Raw genomic sequence first — 18,852 nt, forward strand, 5'->3', positions numbered from 1 at the left:
GAAGACATACAAACAGCCAATACCAGTAGATGTACTAAAAGATGTTCAACCTCACTGGCAATTAGGGAAATGCAAATCAGAACTACGAAGCAGCCAAGGGGTGGGAGGTCTGTAAGACATGCTCAAGATCACACAACTTTGTTCTCTGCTCTGCAAAACCCCTGTTTCCGTGCAGAAGTTGTCACGTTAGACCTGTAGGTCCATGACCGTGTCTTGTTCCAAAACTCACATTCATGTTCACCACACACCCGGTCCTGTCCTCTCTCCTGCACCAGGGCACCTCCCAGAGCTGACTGCGCCCTCCAGCTGCCCCCTCTGTTTCTTTCAAAGTAGAAGACTTTGGGGAGCAAGAACAGAGCTCAGCTTTTCTGTCCTGAAAAACAGGGTCAACGTTATTGACTTCCCTCCAGCTTGGGATGCAGGCTTTCAATTTAGGGGCGTGCCGTGCCAGAGCTCAGTCCAAGGCCATCCAGCGTAATTGCTAGCTATGGGCTTGGGAAGCAAATCTGTTTCTGGACAGCACTGACCAATTCTCTATCGCTGCTTTCTTCTTCTTTCTATAAAAAGGAGTAGAAATTTGAGTCTCTATAAAGTAGCAAGAGTTCAGGGACAAGCAACAGATACTTGTGTCGCAGAAGTGCTGCAGGAACACTTTTCAGTAAAGTTGATTGCCACCACACACCATGGGAAGGAAGGAAAGGCTTGCTGATCATTCTGTTTAAAACTGTTCTGAGGGTGACTAATCATTCTGTGCTGGCACAGGAGAGGCCGCTGTGCTCTTGTCTCTGTCGGAGCTTTTCTAAGACAAAAGCTTGGGAGCCTGAAGTCAAAAAGGGAAGAAAACAAAACCCCCAACTCAGTTTCCAGCTGTGTGCAGGTGAAGCCCTGGGTGGCGGGAGCATCCCCTGCTGGGTGTGCCCCCTCAGTTAGTCTCCTGAGGGTGGACTGGACATCACAGACCCTCTGCCCGGGTGCCGGGTCCTTCCTGGTCTAGACCGGCCTGGCGGGAATGGCCAGCTTTTCTTCCTCTCAGGGACCTGGTTCAGAGGCTGGTCACAGGGCTGCCTGAGAGGTTTGTCACTGAAAAGCCAAGAGGCCTGTGGTGGCCGCCCACTAGGTGTCAGCAGTGTAACCCCCAGCGAGCACTGGGAAAGCCCAATCGGAGAATAATTAGTGAGGATCAGAGCTACCTGCAGCCTGGCCACTCACCACCGGACAGAGCGCCAGGAGAGAAGGGCAGGTGCGGGCACAGCCCTCCGGAAGCTGGGAGAGGGGCCCTTCTCCCAGCGATGTCTGAAAGGAGCCGGTGGCGTCCTTTTCCATTTTCATTCCAGGACAACCTGTGTGCCGTGCAGGGAGAGCTGTGAGCAGAGACTTTCCCTTCACAGATGCACTGCTCACAGGCAGGTAAGGCCACAGCGGGCGCCACGGCAGAGCTGTGAATGACTGCACGCCGGGCAGAAGCTGAGCTGTCGGACGGACTCTCACCACGGCCACTGGAGCGCATCTGCACTCGGGACTCGAGGCCACTCGGACCCCTGCTGGGCCCGTGGACTGTTGCTGTCCTCCTGCCCGGCGGCCCCTGCTCAGGCCCTGAGGCCGGGCTGCAGTGGGAGGGGCGGGAGGAGGCCAGCATGGGTGTCCAGGCAGCAGGACCGCTTAACCCGTGGCCCTGGCTGCTGCTGCTCGTGGCCCTCTGGAGTTCGGAAGCCACGTCTGCTCTGAACAAGCCCACCGGTCCCCCCGCCCAGCAGGCGCCCGGGGCTGGCCTTGCCTCGGGCCCAGCGCTGGGCGAGAGGATCACTGTCTTCGAGCTGGACTATGACTACGTGCAGGTCCCCTACGAGGTCACCCTCTGGATCCTTCTCGCTTCCCTGGCAAAAATAGGTGAGTGCTGTGCGCGTCCCGCAGGAGATGCTGCGTGCTGAGTGCCTGGGGTGGGCGCGAGAGGGGCCTGTGCTGCCGTCCCGTCAGCTCCACCCCGGTGGTGGGCTCCAGCCCTCCATGCCGCAGCTGCTGGGACGTAGAGGCGGACCTTCCGTCCTGGGTGCTGTCATTTCTTCTCACTTCAGTGTGAAACCATGTGGCATTAGTTGGCGTGCAACCATCTCAAGGTTCTGTGCTTCAAAACCACTGGAGAGTGAAGCACGCAGGTCCCAGGACGATGGCCAGTGAGGTTTCATGAATCACATGGAGATTGTTCTGTAAAATAGTCTCCCTTCGTCCTTGGCCACGAAGCCAGGGGCTTCGCCAGCGGCTCCCCGTGGATCCTGCGGAAGCAGGCTGTGCTCCTTGCGAATTGGCAGAGAGCAGCTCCCAGGCCCCTCGGGGATAGGAGACGGATGACAGGGCTTCATCTGTCAGTAGAATGCAGATTTACACGTGAGCCACCTGAAGCCACACCTTCCTTTGTGAAATAAAGTGAATTCAAGGTGATGGATTAAATTCTCATCAAGGTTCTTGGTGCCTAACCCAATGTAGTTTTACACTCTGTGACCATTTATTTCCAAATGCCACCCCTTTCTCCTTAAACCAGCTCCTGAGAGCCAAGGCCAGGTGGCTCCATTGGTTGAAGCATCATCCCAACACCAGAAGGTTGTGGGTTCAATCCTGGTCAGGGCACACGCCTAGGCTGCAGGTTCTGTCTCCAATCAAGGCAAGCATGGGAGGCAACTGATCAATGTTTCTCTCTCTCTCTCTCTCCCTCTCTCTCTCTCTCTCTCTCTCTCTCTCTCTCTCTCTCTCTCTTTCCTTCCTCTCTCTTCAAATCCTCAGGTGAGGATTAAAAACATTTTTTTAAATAAAACCAGCTTATTCAAAAGTGGAAAACTGATACAATTATTTCAATTACTTTGTATAACATATCCTTTGCCTCGGTTATGAAATTGTCATTTGAATAGATAAAGTGCTTTGTTAGAAACTATGGTGCCCATTTAGGCTGGGTGGGAAATGGGCTGAGCCATGAGATCTGCCGGCTAAGTCCTTGGCATCAGGACTGTGGGCTCTGTCTCTTCACCTGACCCCAGGATGTTGGGGTGCAGTGTGTCAGTCAGGTGCTCCTTCTTAACTGCCATTTGTTCTGGGCTGTGCGGTATGGAGATTGAACGAACTGTTACCTTGAAGAACTCTCGTGTGATTGTCAGATGGTGAAGTTATGCGAAGGACCTCACATCATCTCTCAGAAGCGCTCACATAAGACTGGCCGCTAAAGGGGGTGGGCAGCATGGAGCCGAGGGCCCAGCCCCTCTCAGGCAGCCACAGGGACTGAGAACATCCAGGTCTCAGCGGGTTTTAAATGTTCCTTTCTACTCACTGGAGGGATGCTCCGGTCGCCCCTCCCGGCACAGGAATGCTGGGCCATTCTGGGCCATGAGCCAGATCGGTGGTGACTGGCTAGTAACTCTGTCTTTCTAAGTATCAGCTTGTTCATCTGTGAAACTATTTTTAAAACCTCTTTTTGGTGCAAATAAGGATTTTCTAATATGTTCTATGTCAGTAAATATCACAATGCAGAAAGGGTGTATTTTATCTTGATTTGATATTGGCATAAAACATAGATTGCTCTTTAGAGGTAGCATATGTGCCCAGACTCACTATGTCTACAAGTCTAGAGTGTTGTAGTGGTTTAAATGTTCTTAATTTTCAAATTGATATAATTCAACATACTTTAGAAAAAGAAAATAGCTTAAGTAGGTTTTCAGATGGATCATGTGCATTCAAGTACAATTTCATATTTGCTAGTCTTTCAGAATTCAGATTATTTTTACATTGCATGTGAAAAGCAGGCCGTGTTTATTGAATACATACTCGGTGCCAATTACTGGGCTTGTAGATTTATGTATGGTGGCCCATTCACCTGGGAGTGGGGGTGGAGGAAGACATAAAACTTTAAGACAACAAATACATGCAGCCTTTTTTAGATTCCACATTATGAAATTTGAGTTAAGATACAATTAATAATCATCATTACTATTCATTATTTCATTTATCATCCTAGCAAGCACTCTCACTGAGCTGTGCAATGCGTGGAAATGACATGGTCCCTGGCCGCGGGGACTGCGCTTCATGGGGGAGATGGGGCATGTTGGAGGGGGTCTAGCACTGCCTGGCAGGCCTCTGCCAGGAAACATCACAACTCTCCCCGGTCCTTCTGATTTCAGTATTTATTTATTTATTTATTTATTTATTTAAACATGACTTTATTGATTTTAGAGAAGACGGAGGGAAACAGAGAGAGAGAAACATCAATGAGAGAGAGAAACATTGATTGGCTGCCTCCTGCATACCCCTCCTGGGGAGGGAGACTGCAACCCAGTCATGTGTACTGACAGGGAATTGAACTGACAACCTCCTGGTGCCCCAAGAGGACACCCAACCAACTGGCCACACTGGCCAAGACTCCCCAATCCTTTTTAAAACACCAACTATGCAAGTTGTAAAGTATGCTATTATAGAACAAAGATAACACAAAGTCACCTCAGACTTGTTTATCTTTTATTTCGGTTCCACTTCTTGTAAGTTTATAGAAGGATGCCCTGAATCCCTGGGCAGAATGGAATGAGAACTCTCTTTGGCTTGTAGGTAGGACATTGATACTTAAGTTTCATCACTGAAACTAAAATTCTCAAGTGACTGACTCTCCTGTTGTCATGAAAGGGAGAAAGCTCTGGCGTAATGGACAGGCAGCACTGCCTTCGGGGCCCTGGGTGCCGGCGCCTCTCCCGGGACTGGGCAGGTGCAGGCGCTGAGGTAGGGCAAGCTGCATTCATCCCAGGACACTGGAGTCCAGAAAGCAGGGCCAAACTGGGAGACAGAGAGCCTAAGAACACTGCGTATGGACTCTTCCACCTCTTTGACCTTTACAAAGTTCCATGTGACTGACATAATCACTAGAAGAGGAAGAGGAAGGGGAGAAGGAGGAAGTTCAGAAACAGAGAGAGCGGGATTTTAGAAGGAGACCTTATGCTGGTTTTGAAGCCAGTGGGCTAAGTGTGCGGTCTGGGATAATGTCTCCTGATGCTAATAATGTGCCCTTGTATTAACCAGCCTGCTATAGCGAACGGAGAAGTTCTAAGTTACAGTCAGGGAAACGCACGTGCTCCTTGGATGGCTGACCCTAAAATACTCCTAAGGAGACATTCAATGGCTCCCTATGGCTAAGGAAGAAAAGCTACACTCCTTAACCTTAATTCAAGGCCTCCAGCAGAGCATCTCTTTCCTATGCTCCCCCCAATTCCAAATTTGCCCCAGCCAGGTGAATCAAGCATTCTTATCAAACATTCCTATCTCTCTATTTTCCTCTTGGCACTCTCCCAACCTGGAAAGTCTTCCATTTTGTCTCTGTAAGTCATAAGCATTCTCCAGCGGCCTGTTCAACTTCTGCTTACCATGTAAAACGTTCTCTCACGAACATGCAGCCTGCCCACCCGTTCCCTCACACGCGTGATCCCCCAACAGGCGGCAGGCCCTTGTGCGGGGACACCTGGGGGAGCGCACTGGCAGATGTGAGGGTGTCTACCCCTCTGCCTCAGGCTGGGGAGGTCAGGTTTCATAGGGAGAGGAGCATGCACACAAAATAGTAGAAAGGGATCACTATTGTCACACCGGTCCATATGAAATTTTATAATAATTCAGGGGAAGACATATTATTTCTTTTTAGAAGAGACCAGGGGAAGCTTAACCTCAAAGATTGAGCAGGACCAGAAAAACGTTAAGAAGGACAATCCAGGCAGCAACAACAGGTTGGGGAGATGGGAGGGGCCACAGGTGCAGAGAGGTGTGGCTGGCTGTGGGACGGAGATTCTGAGAGAGCCCTGGGTGACATGCTTCGCCCTGGCTGCCCATCCTGGCTGCTGCCCACTGCGTCCTGTCTCAATGTGCATTTAGTTGTATGCTTACACATTTTGTTTGTTTTTCTCTTATTTTTTTTAATGTCTTATTTCTAAAATGTTATCAACAGTTGGAATTGCAGAGAACATGTTAGGTCCTCCACCCCCAGTCCTCTCCCGTGGGTGGGTAGCAGGGATGCTTAAGCAAACCCTCCCTTTCAAATCCATGCGGTGTGTGAGCACCTTCACATCTCAGGTGAGGAGTGGGGCCATCAGATACACACACACGTGGTGTAGGGAAGTCCTCTGGCAGCAGGAGGGGGTGAGGGGGGGGGGTGCGTTGAGGGTGAGAAAGAAGGTCAGCAGGATAAGGCAGAATTAGAAGAAGAAAGGGGCAGTCCTGAGCAAAGGTGGTGGCTGTGGGATTGGAGAAAGGGAGGGACTGCAGGGGCAGCTGGGAGAGACGTTACTGATGAAAGAGGCAGCTGAGTAAATAAAGGAGCAGAAGTAATGGGGAGTCATGAGAATGCGACTTGATTTCCCCTTAAGTGGCTGAGTGAATGGCAATGTCCTTGATTAAATAAGGGGAGAACGGACTTGCCTTTTGTTTTTTGTTTGGAGGAGAGGGAAGTGAGATGAGGTCAGTTTGAAGTCAGGCGACAGAAAAGACCGCATGAGCCTTGAAGGCGGCTTTGCATGCGCAGACAGGCCCACCGCTTCTCTCCTCTTCTCTCCAGTGCTCGGTCCTATCAATGGGGAACAGGAAGGATGAGGGGGGACTGCTGCCTAGCACACTGATTCCGCAGCCAGGGCTGGCTTGCGTGTGAAGCACGTGGTCCCGTGTAAACCCACCGGCCAGGGCCTTCACACAGAGAGCTTGGCCAGCAGGCACGAGGCCCCGTCTCGGGGTCTCGGGGTCTCGGGGTCTCGGGGTCTCGGGGCTGGCAGCTAACTGTGGCCTCTGCTCTTCCCCAGGCTTCCACCTGCACCACAGGCTGCCGGGCCTCATGCCGGAGAGCTGCCTGCTCATCATTGTGGGCGCGCTGGTGGGCGCCATCATTTTTGGTACCGACCACAAATCGCCTCCGGTCATGGACTCCAACATCTACTTCCTGTACCTCCTCCCTCCCATTGTCCTCGAGGGCGGCTACTTCATGCCCACCCGGCCCTTCTTTGAGAACATCGGCTCCATCCTGTGGTGGGCAGGCCTGGGCGCTCTGGTCAACGCCCTGGGCATCGGCCTCTCCCTCTACCTCATCTGCCAGATCAAGGCCTTCGGCCTCAGCGACGTCAACCTGCTTCAGAACCTGCTGTTCGGCAGCCTGATCTCCGCCGTGGACCCCGTGGCTGTGCTCGCTGTGTTCGAGGAGGCGCGCGTGAACGAGCCGCTGTACATGATGATCTTCGGGGAGGCCCTCCTCAACGACGGCATCAGTGTGGTGAGGTGGCCGGCGCGTCCGCTGGAGCGGGGATCTGGTGGGCATGCGCCGGGAGACTGAGTTCAGGGCCCATGGGAGGCAGAGCAGGCCTGAGCCCGGGAGGGACAGCGTTCAGGTGACATTCCTTAGGGTGATTGCTGTCTGACACTGAATTCCCAACTAGCTTCTTTTTCATGTTTTAATATACTTTTATTGATTTTAGAGAGGAAGGGAAAGGGAGAGAGAGAAACCTCAATGATGAGAGAGGATCATTGACTGGCTGCCTCCTGCAAACCCCCAATAGGGATCCAACCTGCAGCTCAGGCCTGGGCCCCTGATCAGAAGCCAAACCATGACCTCCTGGTTCATACAGGTTGCGCCCAACTAGCTTCTTTAAAGAGTAGAAAAGGGGAGAGAACAAATCGTTCTGTAGTTAAACTCAGAGTATCACTGTGCAAACAGAAACTTGCTCACTGCAGGCTCTGTGTGCTGAGTACCTTGTCATGCTGCATGCGCTGTGCCGGTGTATGAGGGAGGTAGCAGAGAGCTGTGAAGTGCGCTCCTCATGGGACAGTGTGGCCTGCAGGCATTTGGGAAATGTGGGAGCAGGGTTTTGCAGAGGAGCCGGAAGGACTGAGGCTAGCTCAGACATCAAGGCCCAGAGGTGCCCGTGGCTGCAGGTGCTAGAATGTTCCGGACTAGCCCTCCCATTGCTCAGTCTCTTACGTTACTGCAAACTTTCACCAGTTGTTAGCCTGAGATTTTTGTGTATACTGTGATACACTTCCCTTATCTTAAAATTTGTAACACATCACATAAGTAAAACTAGAATGATTTTTAGCGTGAAAGTCAAACATTACAAATTCTACAGCTAAAGGCACCAAGTCTAGGAAGGAGGGTACGCACACACGCGGGGCCTTGGGGCATACACATGGGGTCACAGGCACACATTCAGGGCCACAGGCACACACGCAGGGCCACAGGCACACACACAGGGCCACGGGCACACACACAGGGCCACGGGCACACACATAGGGCCACAGTGGGGTGTGAGAGGCAGGCTGAGTAGTGCTGAGAGGAAGCTGCCTCCTGGCTCCCATGGACGGTTGTTTGAAGAGGCTGGTTGTTTGAAGAAGTCCACCAGCTGGCGGGGGCTGGAACCCACTACTCAGGCCAGGATCTGTGTCTGGTCCCCTCAATAGGAAGTTTATTGCTGGGGACCTCATCCACGGGATCAGAGCGGGGAGGGCTGTGCGGTTACCCACTCGAGACCCTCCCTGTTTTAGCACTTGTCAAGGTAGAAGGCAATATGAGCTCTTACACCACGGCTGCAAATGTTTCTCAGAAGGCAGAGACCTTACATTTCTGCAGACAGTGCACTGAGCATGTTTCCTGGTGTCACATCAAGGGGCATGTTTTCGTCATGTTTTCCAGCCAGACGAGCAGGGGGCTCTGCTGGCTTTCGCCTGTGGCGCGGGGCAGCATCTTTCTGGTGGTTGTGGGTGATTAATGCTTCTCATGCTGAAAACTGGAGCTTAACTCTTTGGGGGTGCCATATTTAAAACAATGCCAGACACCCAATTAAATTTGAATTTCATAGAAACTGCAAATAATTTTTATAAGTATGTCGCAAATACTGAGTATTGTCGATTTTCCTTGTGGACCACTTATTGTTTTTATATTTAATAGGAGGCCCCTGAGGGGGGAATCCCTGCAGGTAAGGGGGGGGGGGGGTCCCTCAGCCCAACCTGCCCCCTCTCACAGTCCAGGAGTCCTCAGGGGTGGGAGGTGATCTGGCAATCAGGGGAAGGCAATGCCCCATCACACCTCTGCTGCTGCCCCTGCTGGCAGTACAAGCCTCAGCCGGCCCTGGTTACCTGAGCCTTTGGCAGCCCTGGGCAGCTGGGGGGCCGAGGGGACTGGAGGACTCTGAAGGCAGGCATGTGGAACAACTGGACACCCCTGATGGTGACTCCAGCCATGCTGAACACCTGCTGCCCCAGCAGGCCTGAGGGGACTGGACACTGCCATCTTGTGACTGTGGGTGCTGCCATCTTTGAGGGTGTGGCAGTCAATTAGCATATTCCCTCTTTATTGGCTGTGGGTGCAGCCATCTTTGTGGGGTGTGATGGTCAATTAGCATATTCCCTCTTTATTAGATAGAATTGATTTGTAAGAACTCATTAAATTATTTACATTTTAAACTCCTCAATATTGCATAAAAATCAAGCATTTTCTCCCATTCTGTTATTTTTTTAAAATTATGGTATTCATTATTCTATACAATATTTCAATTTTTCCCACTGGCAAGGCCGTGGAACGCCCCGGTGTGGAAGTTGCTAGGGAGCCTGGCTCCAGGCGCCCACAGATGTGCCCTCGGCCCCAGCAGGACTCCCCCGAGGGCCCTGCGGCCAGGCTCTGCGGGAGGGCACTGAGGTCTGTGTGCAGCAGGCCTGGGTGCTGGCTGGCCTGGGAGCCACTCTCTGGGGAGTGAGTCTGTGGGGAAGGAGGAGGGCCTGGAGGGCGTGAGTCTGAGCCGCTCCGCCCTTTCCCTCGAGCATTTTCACGTTTCAGTCTTGTCACAGTGGAGTGAGTGTCCTCCGCTGGGACTTCGCCGTGAGGCCTGGTGTGTGCGTTTCACAGCGAATCTCCCGATGTCCTCACGTGTCACTGACGCTGAGCTCTTGGGGCGCCGGAACCCCTCCACGGCAGCCCCTGAGGACAGCCTCAGGCCGCGCTGGGCCGGCGTCCAGTAACCTCTCATCTCCGCCTTCCCTCAGAAGGAGCTCCCTGCCCCCAGGGGAGGGGGCCTCACGCTGGTGCTGAGAAGGACCCTGTCACCTCAGGGGAACCTTTGCCTCCGGGCTGGGCCGCCTGGGCACCAGCCTCCCTTGGGATCAACCAGGACAGCCTCCACAGCTGGGCTTCCGTCGCTTTGTTTTTCTGGAAACATCTGTTTGACTTTCCAAAGCTTAATTGCTTCCACTTGGACACTTTTAAAATGACAGTTTACTAGTAAAGTGCCATGGTGACTGCCCGGGCACTGCCCTGACTCCGTCCTGGCTCAGAGGCTGCCCATGCGCCACGCGGGTCACCCGGTCGCCCACAGCACAGGGACGTGCCCTGTGCGGCAGGCGTTCCTGCGGGTGGGGCAGCCGGTAACGTGGCTGGCAGCCCGGTGAGCGCGGGCCGCCCTGCTCTCCTGGGGAGGGAGCCTGCCCTCCCGCAGGCTGAGTCACCAGGCCTGGGATTGTGGTTCCAGGCGACAATGCTCAGATGTGTGTGCACCAAGAGCTGCCTCTCACCGCGGAGCAGCGGCTCCTGCAGAACTGCCATCATGTAACAGAGCGAACCCCGGCCTGTCCCAGGCTCCTCCCTCGTGCCCAGGGTTTGTTAGACTCCTCTCCCCAGAGCTTACCCTAAGTGTGGGCGAAGGGAGCAGAGACAGACCATTGCTTACAAACAGCGGGTTGCGTGGCAGGAGCTCAGGGGGAGGAGGTTGGCCCCTGGTGCTTCGGGCCGCCTTCACACGGTTATTATATTGAATCTCTGCACGTTACTGAGGCTGAGTCATGCCCACACTTCACGATGGAGAGAATGAGCCACGTAAGTTAAAATAACTGAGTGAGGACAAACTTCCAGCAGCGACAGACAGCACAGTGCTCTGGGCCGCCTGGTCCCAAGCTCTCCCTTTCGTCCCTGCCTTTGGACTTCCCATGGCCTGCGGGGTGGGGTGGGGTGGGGGGGAGGGGGCAGAGCAGCCGGTGGAGCTGACAGGGAGGCGGGCTTATGTCCACTTCGGGCAGCAGCACTGTCCACGTGTGCTGACCTCGGAAGACTGAGAGCCTCTGCCTGCATGTGAAATCCAAATGCAGAGCCTGGCTCCAGAGCCCCTGGGACCGCACTGAGCTCCCGCCAGGGAGAGGCCCAGCCCAGCAGCTCGTGGGCCGGCCTGGAGGCCAGCACTCTCTTCACAGCACCTGCTGCTCGCCCGGAGCACGTTCCTGTGGGACTGTCCTCAGGCTCCTTCTGCTCTCCTGGTCCGTTCGCTGACTAAGCCCCAGAGTTTCTGTGAAGCCCTCCCTCTGTCCTCCCTCTCCCCTCCCTCTCCCTTCTCTCTGCCCTCCCTCTGACCTCCCTCTCCCCTCCCTCCACCCTCCCTCTGCCCTGCCTCTGTCCTCCCTCTCCCTTCTCTCTGCCCTCCCTCTGTCCTCCCTCTCCCCTCCCTCTCCCTTCTCTCTGCCCTCCCTCTGACCTCCCTCTCCCCTCCCTCCACCCTCCCTCTGTCCTCCCCTCCCCTTTTCCCCCCTCCGCTCCCTCTCCTCCCCCTCTGCCTTCTCTCACTCTCTGAGGGTCCAAAGGGCCAGTGGCCTGCTGCAGAGACTCTGCCCCACATGCTGCCCCCACCCTACCCTCACCCCGCAGTCCATCCTGTAGGAATGGGGGAGAGAGGGTCTGGAGGGACGCACACTGCCTGTGCCGAGCCAGGCCCGGGCAGAGAAGTCACTTGACGTATCACATGTGACTTCTGTGTGGCTCCGTGTCCAAGACACACACTGGAGAGCGTCCCCGCTCCTTCCCGCCAGCAGCGAGAGCGCGGCTCCTAGCAGAGCCATAGCCTTTGGTTTTGTTTTTTTCTTTCTTTCTTTGTTTTGTGTTTTGCTAATCCTCACCCCAGGATACTTTTCCATTGATTTTTAGAGAGTGCAGAAAGGAGGGGGAGAGACAGCGAGAAACATCGATGTAGAGAGACAAATGGATTGGTTGCCTCCACATATGCCCTGACCAGGGCTGGGGTTCAAGCCACAGCTGGTACATTCCCTTGACCGGAATTGAACCCAGGATCCTTCAGTCCTCAGGCTGACACTCTATCCACTGAGCCACACCAATCAGTGTGAGCCGTACCCTCTGTCCGACTCGCCCTCCAAGATGCATGCTTATTGCTGCACTGGCTCCCCAGTCCCAGCCCCTTATGCAGAGTGTCTCCACTCTCCTCTCTCCTCCCCTCCCCACCCCTCCACCCACCGCCTGGCCGCCTGTGGAGCCTGGGCTTTCTCTCCAGCCGCTCCCATCGCCGGGCCCGGCCCGGCCCGTGTGGCCCAGGAGTCCCGGTGCAGTGGCGGCTGTGAGGAGCCAGAGTGCTGACAGCAGAGGCCCCGAGGCTGCTGGAGCTGGCCTGGGCTCAGGGCTCCCTGGCCCAGCCTCCTTCCTCAGCCTCCAGAGGGACACTTGCTGAGAGTGGGTTTGTCAGAGCAGCCACTGAGTCTCAGGCACACCCTCCTCCCAACGCCCCTCCAAAGTTAGAGGAACCCCCACTTTACAAGGAGACACCGAGGCACAAAAGGGTGGAGGGCTTGCTGCAGGTCACACAGTTGGGGGTTCAAGCCCCCTAGATCAAGCTCCAGGAGGGAGTTGGACTGTGTCCTCCTAAGAGTGAAGTCCTTCGAACTTCTAATTGCCGAGCCTGCAGGTGGGGTGGGGTGGCGGTGGGACGGGTGTGGGGTACAGAGAGCTCAGCATCCTCCGGAGGGGGGGGCTGTCTGCCCTGGCACTGCGCTGGGCGCTGGGCGTGTGAAAGCGAATGCACCCGTCAGGCCGCAGGCGATGGCTGTGACGGGCCAGGTGAGGACGGTGACCGTGCCGCCTGGGCGATGGGCACAGCTTGCCAGGGAAGCTGCCTGCACCCCGAGGAGCATGGCGGCCACTTGGGGTGAGCCTCCTCAGAGCCCTCTGCGGCTCCTGCCCCTCCTCCGCGGGTCCTGGTGGCCCAGTGAGGGGCCCAGAGCGGGAGAGGCACAGCCTCAGTGCTTTGGGGGTCACTCCTCATCTGGGTCTCGGCCGTTCTGGGGGGCGTAGTTGTGTAAGGGTGGACGTGCATCTTTGACCTTAAACAGTACCTGGAGCTGAGCCCGGCCTGGGGGCCGCCTCCCTCCACCCTCTGCAGCCCCCTTCCCCCCATCTCCCAGCGGCTGGCCCGCCTTGGCCTCCCGTGGGCAGCGCCGTGCACGCACCTGGACACGTGTGAGGGGCGCCGACAGCGTGGCCTCCTCTCTCATGGCCTCTCGTCTCACTCAGGCTCCCGGGGTCGGAGGTAAGATGCTCTGGACACCTCTGTGATGGCATGTCTTCCAGCCAGGGCGGTGAGGAGCTCCGTCTAGGGGGCTTGAACCCCCAACTGTGTGACCTAGAGCAAGCGCTCCACCCTTCTGTGCCTCGATTTCCCGTGTGTAAAGTGGGGGTTCCTCTAACCTCGGAGGGGCATTGGGAGGAGACTCAGAGGAGCACGGCAGTCTCCGCCGGGAGAGGGAGCCCAAGCCAGGCGATCGATCGCTGGTGTCTGCTGCAAAGTGGGGCCCAACCCCCAGCCTCACTCCTTGCTCAGTGCTGGGGAGGGCCCCGTGGGTGCACCGGAGCGGTAGCCCTCCACAGCCGCTTCTGACCCCTTGGGGGCGGCAGGTGTCTGCCCATTCAGCCCAGGACCCAGGCCTCCCCTCCACACCTGCAACAGCCGATGTGCTGCCCGCCATGCCTGCCATGGGCAGAGCTACGGTCCATGGCGGGGAGGGGCCATGTTATGAGTTTGCGGGTCTAAATCTGTGTGTGCGCGTGTGTGTGTGTGTGTGTGTGTGGGGGGGGGGGGGGGGTGTGTGTGTACACCTGATGCACACACATGAATAGCTTGGGATGCTATGGGTCAGGCGGGCGGTGGGAGGAGCTGGGAAGAGCGAGGGCAGAGGGCAGCCAGTGGTGGCAGGTCCCCAAAAAAGAGAGTTGGCGGCAATGGGGAGGTGGTGACACCCGTCCCCACACCCTGGGTGTCCACTGCAGACCCCTCACCAGCACACGGCCCTGCACACGGCCCCACGTGCGTTTGCCCCAGAGGCCTGCAAGGCCACGGCCAGCCACCAGGCCCCAGAACCCTCACTGTGGGTTTGTAGCACTTGTTCAGCATGTTCTTCCCTCGGAGGAAACAGACGCTCAGCTGTGAGGGCACAAACCGCCTCTCCCTGCCGCTGCGGCTCTCGGGCCGAGAGCTCACCAGTCGGGGTGCAGGACGGGAGGGGGCCTGCGGGTTTTGAGGCCCGGACCAGGCAGCCGGGCCTGGCAGCCTGGTGGTGGATTTGGAAAAACGCACAGGGAGACACGCCAGCTCTCTCCAAGCCTCAGGGAATCGTCAGCGTGAAAGCAGCACGTGGGAGCTGCTCTGTGGGCTGCAGGGCCACGGGCACGCCGCCTCTGCGGATCCCACCTCCGAACGTCTCATTTTTCTCTTCATCTGCAAGTTCTTCCTCCCTCACGATTACCCAGGACCTACCCTTCTGTGTTTTCTCATGGTCCTCTCAAGCCACAGAGCGATCCTGGGAGATCACGTGATCCATTCGTGGACCTCATTGCCATGCAGGAAAGCGCTCCGCGGTCAGGGGCTGTCAGCAGCTCGCCCTGCCCACAGCACCTGTGCACGCCTCCTCAGGCATGTGGGCCCTGCTATGGAAGAAACACGCTCCGAATTATGTGAAAAGCCCATAATCTGGCTGCTTGGGGAGAGCTACTTCACTGGTAGCTTTTCTGCAGCTTCCTGTGGGGACGGAATGAACAGAACCCAGCAGAACCTGCTCCCTGCCTGCTCTGGACCATCAGGGCCAGGTTGTGGGCCAGAGGCAGAGCCACCGTTCTGGCCCTGGCTGTCCTTGTCTGTGTCCCTCCTGACAAACCAGTGAGTTTTAAACTAGCAGCACAAGAGGAAACAGAGATCACAAAGTCCAGCTCCTTCAGATTGGAGATAAAGTTCAGTCCAGTTTGATTGAGCTGAGCCCAAAGTGTTTATTTGAGGCCCAGTGCATGAAATTGGTTCATGGGTAGGGTCCTAGGCCTGGCCAGTGATCAGGGCCCATTGGGGCCTTCCAGCTGCCAGCAGAGGCCTTCCTTCATTCCTCACAGCCCCCTGGTGGTCAGCACACGTCATAGTGAGCAGTCGAATTCCGGAGGGGACAATTTGCATATGAGCCTTTCATTATATAGAATTCTTCATTTATTCATTCATTAAAAATACTACTGAGCGACTACTTTCTATCAGAAAGTGCTCTCTCCACAGTGCCAGCATGACCAGCAGCAAGTCACAAGCTGGTTGTCAGTGAACGAGTCCACCGGTCACACTGACCTGTGCTTTTATAGTGAAGCAGTGTCGATGTTAAATAGCCTCCACTGCTTGCAGCTGTCCTGACACCAACGGCAAAGCTAGTCCTATGGGCATTGCCCCAGGTTGTTGTGGGGGTCCAGGAGGGGAAAGACTCCAGGTGCCAGGCAAAGGCAGCCCCTTGGAAACATCATGGGTGAGGAACAAGTGTTGGTGGTGGGTAGGTAATTATTGTTAGGTTAGTTTTGAGCTGCTAATTTGAGACCTGCAGGCCACTGGAAATAATTTTCAGGCATTGTAGGAGGCTGGAGCCCGGGAGAGGTAGAATGGAGATGGTATTTGGTGGACATTGACCAGTTGGTGGTAATGACAGCTGTGGAGGGGCCAGTGCTCCACCAGCCATTCTTCAGGCTGAGAAGAATTTTCCAACTTTTTTAATTGAAAATTAATTTGTTTGTTTTGAATCCTCACCCAGGACATGTTTTTATTGATTTGAGAGAGAGAGGAAGGGGGAGGGAAAGGGAGAGATCAATGTGAGAGAGAAACATAGACAGGCTGCCTCTCACAATGCACCCCAACCAGGGCTTGAACCTGCATCCTAGGTATGTGCTCTGACCAGGAATTAAACCCACGTTTTTGCTGTGTGGGGTGATGCTCCAACCAATTGAGCCACCAGGCCAGGGCTGAAAATGAGTGCTTAAGAGGACACTTTTCCTTTCCCTAAGTCAATAAAATCTGACCACTGACACATCTCTCAAATTTGTTACATTTTCTGACATCTGTTCATATTCCTGGCTCTGTTCCCTGAGGTTCTAATCAATGAATGGTCAGGGATATGAGCCCTAGAGGTTTGGCAAATCCCCTGAGAAATCCATCTTCTGTCCTGGTTGCAGGTTTTCCGTTTTATTCCTTTACTAGAGGCCCGGTGCATGAAAGCCATGCAGTAGGGGGAAAAGGTCCCTCAGCCCAGCCTGTGCTCAGGAGCCCCATGATGAATCAACCCACAGAGGGAGGCCACACCCACCCTCTGCAGCCTGCCAGTCGGTGGCCTGGGCCTTCCTCTTTGGGGTAATTGTGGAGCCCCCAGATTGATGGCCCTACTGTCAGTGGCCTGGGCCTCCCTCTTCAGGGCAATTGTGGAGCCCCTGATTAATCAATCACCCCCTCTGCCTGGCGATCATGGAGCAATGGCCAGGCCCCTGACCAATCACATCACACCCGCCTTGGCTGGCCTGGTGCCAATGGATGTCATAGCCTGATCGTCCATAAGATGGTCGTTCTGCTGTTCAGTTATTCGGTCAATTTGCATATTACACTTTTATTGTTATAGATGAGTAAGAGAACAGCTCACTCTCTCCACCTTTTCATCATTTTGCATCTCTGCTGGGTAGTTGCTGGTTTCCTAGCTGATTCCCTTTAATGATAGGGCAAGTAGTTGTCAAGGAACTGCTCCATTGCTGAGTTTAATGTGGCAGTGCCCTTCATACTACATAGAAAAATGACCAGATTCATTATTTTATTTCCTATAGGCATGATGAATTCCATTCTCTACGATAGTCTCTGTAGAGTATCAGTCTTACAGTAGCTGCCAATGATCATTTCCACTCTGTTGTGACTCTGAACTTGCAACGCTTCTTGCATGCATGCAGAGTTGGTAATTAGCGAGGCTTTTGGGGGGAACTGAGTTTATGATGAGGGTTCATCAAGATACACAGGCAATCGGGAAGACAGATCCATTGTTCGTAGCTAGGGCTGCCATACAAACACCACAGACGGGGTAGCTTTGTTTCTGTGGGGTCACCTCTGTGTCCCCACCTGTTACCAGCGGAGGCAGAATTCTTGAGATGTCACAAGAAAGTGGATCCCTGAGGCTCCCGGGAAGGATGAGTGGTGCTTATTTGTGTGGAATTAAAGCCCTGGTGCTGTGAGGTCCCATCTCCCTCTGGCAGCACACAGAGGTCCAGCTGTGCCTCAGCAGAGCTGGAACGAAGGCCACTGCCTGAGAGCTTCATGGTAAAGCACGTCCAGCCCAGCGTCTGCCCACTGAGCTTGCATTCCTGACTGCAGCCCATGGTCTGTGGGGTCTGCAAGGCCATGGGCCATGTGGCTGCTTGAGGCCACGTCTCGGACTGTAGCCTGGATGAGTGTGGGTCACAGAGCAAGCAAGAAGCAGGAGTGCAAGAGGGACAAGCAAGAGAGGATTCTTTGTTAGAAGCTAAGCCAATTACACCCTCAGGAGTCTGTGCACTCACAGTGGCTGCTTTCCCTAGCCAGTTATCTTTTCCCAGGTTAGACTGACAGACAAGCACCTTCTCTATATCACCCCGACTTCACTGAACGTGGGCTCATCTACCCTTTGTTGAACCCCTTGTCCTGGGGATCTGCAGGGAACGGGTGGTGGCTCCCTGGGGAGTATATGTTGCAGCTTCCTGGTGATGCTGCCCAGATGTCATGCCTATAATGTCTGGCCTCCCCCTTGCTCTCTTCCTATTATTAATATTAACTTGCTCGTTATGACGGTAACAGCTTCAATGACAAAAATGCATTTCTCACAGTTCTGGAAGCTGGCTGTTCAAAACTCAGGTGCCAACAGGGCTGGTTTCTTGTGAAATTCTTCCCGGCTTTCAGTGCCGCCTGCTTGCTCAGTGCTTTCCTGGTGTCTCTTTCTTATCACACTGTCCTATGGGAATAAGGTCCCACCATTATGATCTAATTATAACTTAATTACCTCTTTACATACCTACATTCAAATCCGGCCACATTCTGCCATGCTGTAGGCCAGTGTTTCCTAAACTTCTCTCATGATGAGAATCGCCTGGTGAAGTTGTTAAAATACAGATTCCTGAATCCCAACTAAGAAGTGCTAAACTAGAATTTTTAATGTTCCCAAAAAATCTAGTAAATACAATTTTACTTATATGTTCCCAAAAATTCTAGTTTAGCACTTCTTAGTTGGGATTCAGGAATCTGTATTTTAACAACTCCTTCAGGTGATTCTCATCATGAGAGAAGTTTGGGAAACACTGTTGTAGGCTAAGACTTCAACACATGAATTTTGGGGGCATACAATTCACCTGATGAAAGATTCCTCAAGAGCTCAAGAATAGAAAGTACTTTACCACAACAGAATTAAATTAAAATGAATTACAGTAAGATAGCTAAGAAAACCCCAATGTTTGAAAGCAACACAGCACACTGCTAAATAATTAATGATTCAAACAAGAATTTACTAAGGAAATTAGAAAATATTTTGAACAAATTATAATGAAAATCTAACATAACAAATCTGTGGAATGCAATTAATGATGTACTTAGAGAAAAATTTATAGTTTTAAATGCTTAGTAAAAAGTTGAAAGACTTAAAATCAATGGCATAAGGTCCTATCTGAAGAAATTAGAAAAACCAAAGCAAAGTAATTCCTAAGAGGAAAGCAATTGTAAAGATAATAATGAATCATAAAAACATCATGTA

At 53.7% G+C, this 18,852-nt stretch overlaps 1 protein-coding gene across 1 annotated transcript in view; it reads left to right on the forward strand.

Annotated features, from left to right (window-relative positions):
• The first annotated feature begins 1,228 nt into the window (after positions 1-1,228).
• The window catches only part of SLC9A4 (solute carrier family 9 member A4), a 69,108-nt gene continuing 51,484 nt past the window's right edge, over positions 1,229-18,852 (forward strand). The window contains exons 1-2 of the mRNA XM_036453938.2: positions 1,229-1,887; positions 6,804-7,267. Of these exons, the coding sequence (XP_036309831.2) occupies positions 1,443-1,887; positions 6,804-7,267 (909 nt within the window). The 5' untranslated portion in view covers positions 1,229-1,442. The remainder of the gene's footprint in view (positions 1,888-6,803; positions 7,268-18,852) is intronic.

The sequence above is a fragment of the Pipistrellus kuhlii genome, unplaced genomic scaffold (genome assembly GCF_014108245.1).
Source record: "Pipistrellus kuhlii isolate mPipKuh1 unplaced genomic scaffold, mPipKuh1.p scaffold_m20_p_27, whole genome shotgun sequence".
Lineage (NCBI taxonomy): Eukaryota > Metazoa > Chordata > Mammalia > Chiroptera > Vespertilionidae > Pipistrellus > Pipistrellus kuhlii.